The 11,489-nt window shown below is 42.6% G+C and overlaps 1 protein-coding gene across 1 annotated transcript in view; it reads left to right on the top strand.

Moving 5' to 3' along the window:
* CKAP5 (cytoskeleton associated protein 5) overlaps positions 1-11,489 on the top strand; it is an 87,776-nt gene that overhangs the window by 69,389 nt on the left and 6,898 nt on the right. The window contains 10 exon segments of the mRNA XM_017861982.1: positions 114-286; positions 1,456-1,629; positions 1,857-1,977; positions 6,393-6,572; positions 7,973-8,160; positions 8,750-8,825; positions 9,847-10,035; positions 10,126-10,263; positions 10,772-10,855; positions 10,950-11,109. Coding sequence (XP_017717471.1) covers positions 114-286; positions 1,456-1,629; positions 1,857-1,977; positions 6,393-6,572; positions 7,973-8,160; positions 8,750-8,825; positions 9,847-10,035; positions 10,126-10,263; positions 10,772-10,855; positions 10,950-11,109 — 1,483 coding nt within the window.

Below are 11,489 nucleotides of genomic sequence, written 5' to 3' on the forward strand. Positions count from 1 at the left end.
ACTGCACTTCAGCCCGGGCGACAGAGTGAGACTCCGTCTCAAAAAAAAAAATAAAATAAAATAAAATAAAATAAAATAAAATATAAATAAATAAATTTGGCCTCTTTTTACAGCTTTCTGAAAAGGATATGAGCATGCTCGAGGAGAGGATTAAGCGGTCAGCAAAGAGACCCTCTGCTGCACCAATAAAACAAGTGGAAGAGAAACCTCAGCGTGCACAGAACATAAGCTCCAATGCCAACATGTTACGCAAGGGGCCAGCTGAGGACATGTCTTCCAAACTCAAGTATGTAGATAGAGATACTTGTCTAAGAGCATCTCTATGGCCTTTGCCTTGTGTGCTCACAGCCTGTCCTGTAACATAATCTTGAGTTCTTGTAGCCATTATCATGCATGACAGAGTGTCTGGGTAAATGTATTGTAACCAAATGTCTGATCCTTCAGTCTTCATTGTCTTTGTCTTTGTCTCAAAACCACTTCTAAATGGTCTTGTGCCTTCTTTCACTGCTTTTCCGTGGACAGAATTATGTATCGCACTTATAGGATGTAAGTACTGCCTGCTAATTTCTCATTAGCAGGGCTCTTATATCTTTCTAACTTCTGACTTGGATTCATCCCCTCTGGAGGGTGACTAGCTTAGAGTTTATAATCAGGGTAGAGGGTGTCCATAAGTACCCCATGAATCAAGTCTTCCACAAAAGTTCAATGTCATGCGGCTAAAATATTGATTCACTTTCTTCTTTGTGTTATACTTGGTTGTGCTTAGTTTCCTATTCTTGAGATAAGGCTAAATAAAATACATGCAACCCAAAATTGGCTTAGGGACTCAAAATACTGCCTCCTAAGCAAGACAGCTCTATTTTGGGTTGTGTCATGAGTATAATTTTAACCAACTTGAATTTGGAAACTTTGAATCCCTATTTCTTGGATGTAAAGCTGGCCCTGACCTGTCAAGAGTGAATATTCTAAAAAGGGGTGACTAGTGGTCTCACAAAGTATAAAATGTGCTGAACACTGCATGGAATGGTACTTATGATTAGCAAAATTAAAGCACTGGTTAATTTGGTGGAAAAGAACCAGCCAGTCTAGATTTTTCTTATATATTTGCCCATAAGTAGTGAACTTTGAGTCAATATAAATATCTTTTATTGTTTTCTGCCCCATCAGGAATAGAAGTACAAGGTTTATGGGCTTTAGTGAACTAGAACAAATACTTATAACTTGGCAGGTAATGTAAGTACAAGTTAAAGTTATCTGCCCTCTTAGGATATTCATGAACCAATGTTGTTGCCTATTAAAGGCACTTGCTTAGACTCAGGGACTTAAATCATTCAGGGGGGCTGAAACCAGAAGTTGAACATCTGTCCTGAAGCTTTGGGGCAACTGACAGTGCTACTCTTGCCCTTTGGTTAAGAGGTCTCTCTCAGTTCAAGAGCCTCCTTTTGCTTCCCTTAGCCAAGCCCGAAGCATGAGTGGGCATCCTGAGGCAGCCCAGATGGTCCGCCGAGAATTCCAGCTGGATCTAGATGAGATTGAGAATGACAATGGTACAGTCCGATGTGAAATGCCAGAACTTGTTCAGCACAAACTGGATGACATTTTTGAGCCAGTCCTTATTCCTGAACCCAAGTGAGTTAAACTCTTTCATTTAAACATGAGCAGTTCATATGATCAGACAGCATACGTGAAATGTGCCCTTTGTGGTAATGTGCAGTTAAAACTTTTTAGAACTGATTACTTTCTGAATGATAGCAGTTGTTAACTAAGACCTGGACCTAGTGGAGAATTGTATAACTCCAACTGACTGGGATGTCTTGTAATAGAGATTGAAGTTTTCTCTTTGCTTTGCTCTCCAGGATCCGGGCTGTTTCTCCACACTTCGATGATATGCATAGTAATACAGCATCCACAATCAATTTCATTATCTCCCAAGTGGCCAGTGGTGACATCAACACAAGTATCCAAGCTCTGACACAGGTAATGGGTGTGCTTCCGTGACAGGGATTCCATTGGTGGACATAGAGGCTATAAATGTGATGAATTGCACACTCGCAGAGTCATAGTATTAGGGGATGCAGGCAGTGTTTCTTACTTTCCCAAGGAGAGAAATGCACAGGTGCCACTCAGTCATCATGTGCCTCAGAGGATGTGGCTCTAATAGAGCCTTACTTTTTTTTTTTTCTTTTGAGACGGGGTCTCACTATGTTGTCTGGGCTGGAGTGCAGTGGCTATTCACAGGCACGGTCATAGCACACTGCAGCCCCAAACTCTCGGGCTCAAGTAATCCTCCTGTCTCAGCTTCCTGAGTAGCTGGGACAACAGGCTTGCATCACTGCACCTGGCTAAGCCTTGCATTTTTTATAATTGCATTGATTCACCAGAGGCTAGAGATAAAACAGCAGCTAACAAGTAAGGACCAACTCTCATGGAACTTATTCAGATTTTAGTGGACGGAGACAAGTAAACAAGAAAATATCACACAGTTGTAACAACTGTGTAAATATAACTTAAATGGGGTAATGACAGAGAGGAACTGAGTAGATACTTAGACTGGGTGATCAGGAAAACTCCTGATATCCTCGGGGCTAAGAGTACTCCAAGGAGAGGAAAGAGCTCGTATTCAGAGGCCTTAGGGCAGAAATGAGCTTGAAGTTCAAGGAAATAAGAGAAGGTTCATGTGCCTGGAGCATAGTGTTAAAGGGGGAGAATGATACAGAATGAGATTTGAGAGGCAGACAGTGATCATATCATGTAGGGCTTTAAAAGCACCACGGTGAGTTGTTTGGATTTTATTTCAATTATGATGGGAAACCATTAGAAATTTTTTAAAACAGAAGTCACGGGTGGGTATGGTGGCTCCTGCCTGGAGTCCCAGCTGCTCAGGTGGCTGAGGTGGGAAAATTGCTTGAGCCTGGGAGGTTGAGGCTGCAGTGAGCTGTGATTGCACCACTGTACTCCAGCCTGGGTGACAGAGTGAGACCATGTCTCAAAAAAAAATACATAGGCCAGGTGCAGTGGCTCACACCTGTAATCCCAGTGCTTTGGGAGGCCAAGGTGGGTGGATGATGAGGTCAGGAGTTTGAGACCAGCGTGGCCAGTATGGTGAAATCTCATCGCTACTAAAAATACAAAAATTAGCTGGGCGTGGTAGCGCCTGCCTGTAGTCCCAGCTGCTCGGGAGGCTGAGGCAGGAGAATCACTTTAACCTGGGAGGTGGAGGTTGCAGTGAGCCGAAATCGTGCCACTATACCCCAGCCTGGGTGACAGAGCGAGACTCCATCCCCAAAAAATAAATTAATAAAATTTAAAAAATAACCCCAAGTGAATCAACAACAATGTGACAAAATGAGATTTTTTTGTAATTTTTTTGTTTTTTGAGATGGAGTCTCACCCTGTTGCCCAGTCTGGAAGTGCGGTGGGGCAATTTCAGCTCACTGAAGCCTCTGCCTCCTGGGTTCAAGCAATTCTCCTGCCTCGGCTTCCCTAGCAGCTGGGATTATAGGCACCCACCACCATGCCCAGCTAATTTTTGTATTTTTAGTAAAGACAGGGTTTCATGATGTTGACCAGACTGGTCTTAAGCTCCTCACCTCAGGCGATCCACCTGCCTTGGCCTCCCAAAGTGCCGAGATTACAGGCGTGAGACACTGCGTCAGGGTGCTACATTGATGGGATCCAGTGAGAGTTCTACATCACTTTGCTGATATTTCTGATGTTGCATAACCTGAATCATGGGAAACATGTACAAATTAAGGACATTTTATAAAGATTCAAGGTCAAAGCTGGGTGCAGTGACTCACGCCTATAATCCCAGCACTTTGGGAGGCCAAGGTGGGCAGATCACCTGAGGTCAGGGGTTCGAGACCAGCCTGATCAACATGGAGAAACCCTGTCTCTACTAAAAATACAAAAAACAATAGCCAGGCATGGAGGTGCACGCCTGTAATCTCAGCTACTCAGGAGGCTGAGGCAGGAGGATATCTTGAAATCCGGGAGGTGGAGGTTGCTGTGAGCCAAGATTGCGCCATTGCGCTCCAGCCTGGGCAACAAGAACGAAACTTCATCTCAAAAAAAAAGAAAAAAAAAGATTGAAGGTCCAGAAAGTCAAGGAAACACTGAAGAATTGTCCTACACTATAAAGAGACTGAGAGACATGACAGGTAAATGCAGTGCGTGATTCTAGACTGGTCTTTTGCTTTAAAGGACATAATTGAGGTTATTGGAGAAAATGGAATGGGGTCTGAGGATTAGATTGTAGTGACATCAATGTTAATTTCTTGATGTTGATGGTTTTATTGTACTTATGAAGGAGAATGTCTCTGTTGTTAATAAGTATACCCTAAAGTATCAGGGTCATGGAACATCAGATTGACAACTTTTAAATGATTCAGGATAAAAGAGTTCCTTTACTACCCTTTCAACGTTTCTGTAATGTACTTTTTTTTTCACCTTTGCAGATTTTTTGTTTGTGTTAATTGTGGAAGAAATTACTGTGGCCACTTTAGAGATAAAACTATATTCAAGGCAAGAGTGAATTCCAGGCCGGGCGCGGTGGCTCAAGCCTGTAATCCCAGCACTTTGGGAGGCCGAGACGGGCGGATCATGAGGTCAGGAGATCGAGACCATCCTGGCTAATACGGTGAAACCCTGTCTCTACTTAAAATACAAAAAACTAGCCGGGCGACGAGGCGGGCGCCTGTAGTCCCAGCTACTCGGGAGGCTGAGGCAGGAGAATGGCGTAAACCCGGGAGGCGGAGCTTGCAGTGAGCTGAGATCCAGCCACTGCACTCCAGCCTGGGTGGCAGAGCAAGACTCCGTCTCAAAAAAAAAAAAAAGAGTGAATTCCAGTAATTCTTTTAGGAAGTTGTGGCCAAAATTTATATGAAAGGTACTATGGGCCAGGCCCCGTGGCTCACGCCTGTAATCCCAGCACTTCGGGAGGCCGAGACGGGCAGATCACGAGGTCAGGAGATTGAGACCATCCTGACTAATATGGTGAAACGCCGTCTCTACTAAAAATACAAAAATTAGCCAGGCGCGGTGGCAGGCGCCTGTAGTCCCAGCTACATGGGAGGCTGAGGCAGGAGAATGGTGTGAACCCGGGAGGTGGAGCTTGCAGTGAGTGGAGATTGCGCCACTGCACTCCAGCCCGGGCGACAGAGCGAGACTCCGCCTCAAAAAAAAAAAAAAAGAAAGGTACTGTGTGCCACTAGGATGATAATGGTGAAGAGGAAGGAAGTCATGGTTTCAGGGCTTCTTTTGGAAGTAGAATCCACAGAACTTGCTAATAGATTGGATATAAACAATGCCTTATTACCATTAGTGACAACCAGTGCACTGAAACAGAACACTAGACCAATATGTGAGAAAGCTGAGTTTTTGAATTTGGACCAGTAGTCTGATCTTTCTGAGCCTCACTTTTCATCTGGTAAATGGAGATCGTAATATCAGCCCTGTCTAAAGAGTCTAAAAAGCACTCTTTTTAATAAATTGAACATTTAAACATAAGGATTTTTGTTTTGTTTTGTTTTTGAGACGGAGTCTCGCTCTATCGCCCAGGCTAGAGTTCAGTGTCGTGATCTTGGTTCACTGCAACCTCTGCCTCCTGGGCTCAAGCAATTCTCCTGCCTCAGCCTCCCGAGTAGCTGGGATTACAGGTGCCTGCCACCACACCAGGCTAATTTTTCTATTTTTGGTAGAGATGGGGTTTCACCATGTTGGCCAGGCTGGTCTCCAATTCCTGACCTCAAGTGACTCACCTACCTTGGCCTCCCAAAGTGCCGGGATTACAGACGTGAGCCACTGCACCCAGCCAAACATAAGGATTATTATTCCCTGAATTAGACAATGAGCCTCTTAGAATCGAACCTGTGACTAATTTATCTAATATCTTGCTCAGTAAATATTTGTTGAATGACTGAATCCCTAACGACTAGTTATTTATATATAAATGGGGCCAGGCGCGGTGGCTCACACCTGTAATCCCAGCACTTTGGGAAGCTGAGGTGGGTGGATCACAAGGTCAGGAGTTTGAGATCAGCCTGGCCAACATGGTGAAACCCCGTCTCTACTTAAAATACAAAAATTAGCTGGGCATGGTGGCAGGCGCCTGTAATCCTAGCTACTTAGGAGGCTGAGGCAGGAGACTCACTTGAAACCGGAAAGTGAAGGTTGCAGTAAGCCAAGATTGTGCCACTGCACTCCAACCTGGGCGAAAGAGCAAAATAATAAATGAATGAAATAAATAAATAAAGTAAATGGGCTTTTTTTTAAGGTAAGACTTTGGAAGTGCTTTGCTATTAAATATTCTTACAGAGAAGTTTCATATAGTGTCTTCCTGCTACTTTAGAATATAAAGCTTGGAAAATATATCTTGAAATTTTTGTTATCAGATCGATGAAGTCCTGAGACAGGAAGACAAAGCTGAAGCCATGTCCGGCCATATTGATCAGTTTCTGATAGCCACGTTTATGCAGCTAAGACTCATCTACAACACACACATGGCAGATGAGAAATTGGAGAAGGATGAGATCATCAAGTTGTATAGCTGTATCATTGGCAACATGATTTCGGTAAGGGCACCTCTGCAGGATTTCAGCTTCCCATCAATCTCTCAGCCTACATAGGTTCAAAAGCCAGAGTCTATGCAGATGTTGCAGTGAGTCCTGTGTCACTTGGTAGAATTTTACATGCATTGTGTAGCAAGTTACTGATGGCCTCCATTGAATGTTTGGCTACACTCCATCCCACCTTACTGTTAGGATATAAAGTAAAATGCTTACAGACTACCTAGCTTCTTCCTGTCAGTTTCTTCATCAGGCATGGTAGGCCATAGCTGCCTTTCCACAGATAAGTATGGTTACATTAAAAATGCTAATTAGCCTGGTTTGATCAGTAGACATTGTATACATGTATTGAAATATCACTCTGTATTCCATAAATTTGTACAGTTATTACATGTTAGCTAAAAATAAAAGGGAAAAAATGTGTCAATGTTTTACCTTTAGAGCAGATTGTAAGGATAATAAAGACATTCTCACTCGGATTTCAATATGCTTTCTTAAATTGGGGCTAAAAGGGTGGACTTAATGATACCAACTAGCCAGAAATTACAAATTTGGCATAACAATAAATAATTTCACATGTAAAAACAAATACTTTGGCCGGGAACAGTGGCTCACGCCTGTAATCTCAGCACGTTGGGAGGCCGAGGCGGGTGGATCACGAGGTCAGGAGTTCAGGACCAGCCTGGCCGAGATGGTGAAACCCCATCTCTACTAAACATACAAAAAATTAGCCAGGCCTGGTGGCGGGCGCCTGTAATCCCAGCTACTCAGGAGGTTGAGGCAGAGAATTGCTTGAACCCAGGAGGCAGAGCTTGCAGTGAGCCAAGATTACGCCACTGCACTCCAGTCTGGGCGACAGAGCGAGACTCCATCTCAAAAAAAAAAAAAAAAAAACTTTTACAATTAGAAAGAAGCACACTGATTAATTTTGTCTATTACTAGAGGCTTTGGGGAGTGTGGTTATTTTGTTTTTTCGTTAATACTCTAAACTTTAAAAACCACAACATAGCCAGGCACAGTGGCTCTCACCTGTAATCCCAGCACTTCGGGAGGCTGAGGCAGGTGGATCATGAGGTCAGGAGATCAAGACCATCCTGGCTAACACAGTGAAACCCCGTCTCTACTAAAAAAAAAAAATACAAAAAATTAGCTGGGCGTGGTCGCGGGCGGCTGTAGTCCCAACTACTCGGGAGGCTGAGGCAGGAGAATGGCGTGAACCAGGGAGGCAGAGCTTCCAGTGAGCCGAAATCACGCCACTGCACTCCAGCCTGGGCACCAGAGGAGACTCTGTCTCAAAAAAAAAAAACAACATAATTGAGTGTTTACCAGAATATGCCACCCACATTTCTATTCTTCACTCTCTATATTGAGTTTTACACCTCCCTGACACAAGTATGTCTGGATAGCTGTTTCAGATAGAGAGCCTTGCCCGGGAGGCGTCCACTGGAGTACTAAAAGACCTAATGCATGGCCTCATCACCTTAATGCTTGATTCTCGGATTGAAGATCTTGAGGAAGGACAACAGGTCATCCGCTCTGTGAACCTCCTGGTGGTGAAGGTTCTGGAGAAGTCAGACCAGACCAACATCCTGAGGTATATCTGTACTCTCAGTCAATAGAGCCTGGGGCATCCTCTCTTTTGTCTACGCTTAGAAACCATAACGTCCATAGTCAACTTCCTAGGCAAGCTAACAATCATAAATCAACTTCCTAGGCACGCTCAAAGTTATAACTGATGTAGTTATATCAGTTATAACTTTGAGCGTGCCTAGGAAGTTGATTTATTACTCTTCTTCATCGTGGACCAAACGTATTTTAGCCTGAGACCATAGCTAAAACTAGTAAATACTTAGCCAGCCAATATCATGCATTTTCTAGAATAGGACTGTAAAGTTTGTCGGTTACATTTTTCTTGTACATTTCAGGTACCTTTTATTCTTTCTCAGCTACCAATGACAATGAAAAATAGAGTTACAAACCTTACACTTACCAAGTGGTGACTTAAAAGGCTTAAACGATGTTTATTTTCTTAACTGAACGTTAGGTAGTCCAAGACAATTCCTGATCCATGACCTCTCAATTTATTAGATGAATAGAGTAATCTCACTTGCCCTTTCAACTATTGATTTTAATTGGAATGCAGGTTTGAAACTTAATGCTGTTGTGTTGGATTTTTCTTCCAGTGCCCTACTTGTTTTGCTCCAAGACAGCCTGCTAGCAACAGCCAGTTCTCCCAAATTCTCAGAGCTTGTTATGAAGGTGAAGTTGAAATGATTTGATCTCTTTTCTTTCAAAGATGCAATCACTTTGTTAAAAGTATGGGGAAAGAGGAATTGGAGCTAAGAAAGACATAGGCTCATATCAACCAAGTCATACCTGAAAATATATTTTCATAATAAAATATTAATAAAATAATTTTTAAAAAATTTAGCCAGGTGCAGTGGCATGCACCTGTAGTAACAGCTACTCGGGAGGCTGAGGTGAGGAGATTACTTGAACCCAGGAGTGAGCTTGATCATACCACTATACTCCAGCCTTGGCAACAGTGAGACCCAATCTCTAAAATATATATGTGTTTATGGTTTATATATATGTGTGTGTGTGTTATATATATATGTATTATATATGTATATATTATACATACACACACACACATATATATATATGAATTGGTCTTCAGTTTTCCCTTCCTACAATTTTATTCTAAGTTCAGGCCTAAACAGTTCGTGGCCTCAAACAGTGAAAGGGAGGAGGTATTTTGTAAATATTTTACTAATTCTCTGAGGATCAAAAGGAAAGAAGTTTGAAACAGATTTCATTTATTTTGGGGAAAAAGATATGTACAGCCCTATGATATTTGGCCTCTTTTGTGAAAGAGACCAAATGAACATATTTATAACATTGTAATACTGTTATTACACTGAATTAGTATCAGATATTTTGTCCCCTTGCATTAGATTTGGTTAAGCAATATGAACTACTTTACTCTCAGGAACCAAGGAAACCCAAGAGAGAATTTCCACCAGGTTAAATGATGGCCCCTAGCTCTGGGGAGTGGGAAGGAGTGGAGATGGATGATTAGATATGAATGACTGGACACACTTCAGCTGGTGTCATGATAGAAATGATTTAAAATTTTCATGTTTTAGCAGCTGAACTTGAAAGATGTGATGTGCCACATTTATAGCCCTGGCCATCTTTTAGAAGTGAGCCCAGAGCTTAGGGAATACGAATGGTGACAAATTATCCTCATTCTTCTCTTTTATTCTTTTTTCAATAGTGTCTCTGGAGAATGGTTCGACTATTGCCTGATACCATCAATAGCATTAACCTAGACAGAATTCTTCTGGATATCCACATTTTCATGAAGGTCTTCCCCAAAGAGAAACTGAAGCAATGCAAAAGTGAATTTCCCATAAGGACCCTAAAGACCCTGCTACACACCTTATGCAAATTAAAAGGGCCCAAGGTGAGTAAGAATCGCAACTGGTCTCTGAGGGAGCTTGAGAGAAAATCATAGAAATGGCAATGCTATCAGTCGTGCATGTGTCTCCCTCAGATCCTGGACCACCTAACGATGATCGACAACAAAAACGAGTCTGAGCTGGAGGCCCATCTCTGCCGGATGATGAAGCACAGTATGGACCAGACTGGGAGCAAGTCTGATAAGGAAACAGAAAAGGGAGCATCTCGAATAGTGAGTGGCCTGACTTGAAAGATTGAGGGAAATGAGGCTATACCGGAAGTGATCTTATCTAAGGTGTAGGTCACCAGGATACTCTTTCCGAAGGTCCAAGGTGAAGGTTCGTGGACTGGTCCAGTCAGTCTCCTGCTGTGGTGCAGTAACCATTTCCACCTTGAAATTTTAAAATCTAAACTAAATATAACCATGTGTTTTTTGGTCCCCAAGAAAGATGCCTAAGGCATTGGTCACCAGATAAATAGCTAGCTCTACTCAACCTGGAAAGAACGTGTCAGTTCCTTCTCCATCAAGTTGAAGTGGAAATCTGAGACTGGAGGCATTCAGTAACCCAGAATGTTAGTGCTTCTGCTGCAAGACCTGCATCATTGGAGCATCTGTTATCTGTAGGAACATACCAATAAGGCCCCAGATTTTGAGATATTTTCTGTTCATATCCAACCATCAGTTCCTAGTTAATAACTCAAGTCTAACCAATTCTTCCTTATGTCTTTCAACTTTTCAGGATGAAAAATCATCAAAGGCCAAAGTGAATGATTTCTTAGCTGAGATTTTTAAGAAGATTGGCTCTAAAGAAAACACTAAAGAGGTGAGAGTGAAAGGGTTAATCTGAATAGGGGTCTGCTTTATGGTAAAGGGACACTAACATTCATCCCCACCTCTTCCCTTTTCCTGTTCACCAGGGGCTAGCAGAGTTATATGAATATAAGAAGAAATACTCAGATGCTGACATTGAACCATTTCTGAAAAATTCCTCACAGTTCTTCCAGAGCTATGTTGAAAGAGGCCTTCGGGTGATTGAGATGGAGAGGGAGGGCAAAGGTCGTATTTCCACTTCGACAGGTATGATTTCCTTTTATAGCTCCAGGAATAAGCTCAAAATAGCTCCTAGCTCAGGAACCTGAAGTTTTGGTTGGTTTCAATTCATATCCATGAACCTCAATACTTAATGGTCACCAAATGATCTTCCCATTGCTATATCCAGTAGTCAATTCGTAGCCACCTGAATTGGCCCATCATCAGTATTTCACAATGGTAAATTGTTCCCTGCCCTTGAGACAGCTTCTTCACTTCACTTCCAGTTCTCCGTGCTGTCTTGTTTTCCTCCAGTCTCACTGGCTATTCCTTCTTGGCCTTTGACTGATTCTTGCTCACTCGCTCTGACCTCTTTTTTTTTTTTTTTTTTTTTTGAGACGGAGTTTCGCTCTTGTTGCCCGGGCTGG

Source organism: Rhinopithecus bieti, unplaced genomic scaffold (genome assembly GCF_001698545.2).
Source record: "Rhinopithecus bieti isolate Rb0 unplaced genomic scaffold, ASM169854v2 scaffold_61533, whole genome shotgun sequence".
In the NCBI taxonomy this organism is placed as follows: Eukaryota; Metazoa; Chordata; class Mammalia; order Primates; family Cercopithecidae; genus Rhinopithecus; species Rhinopithecus bieti.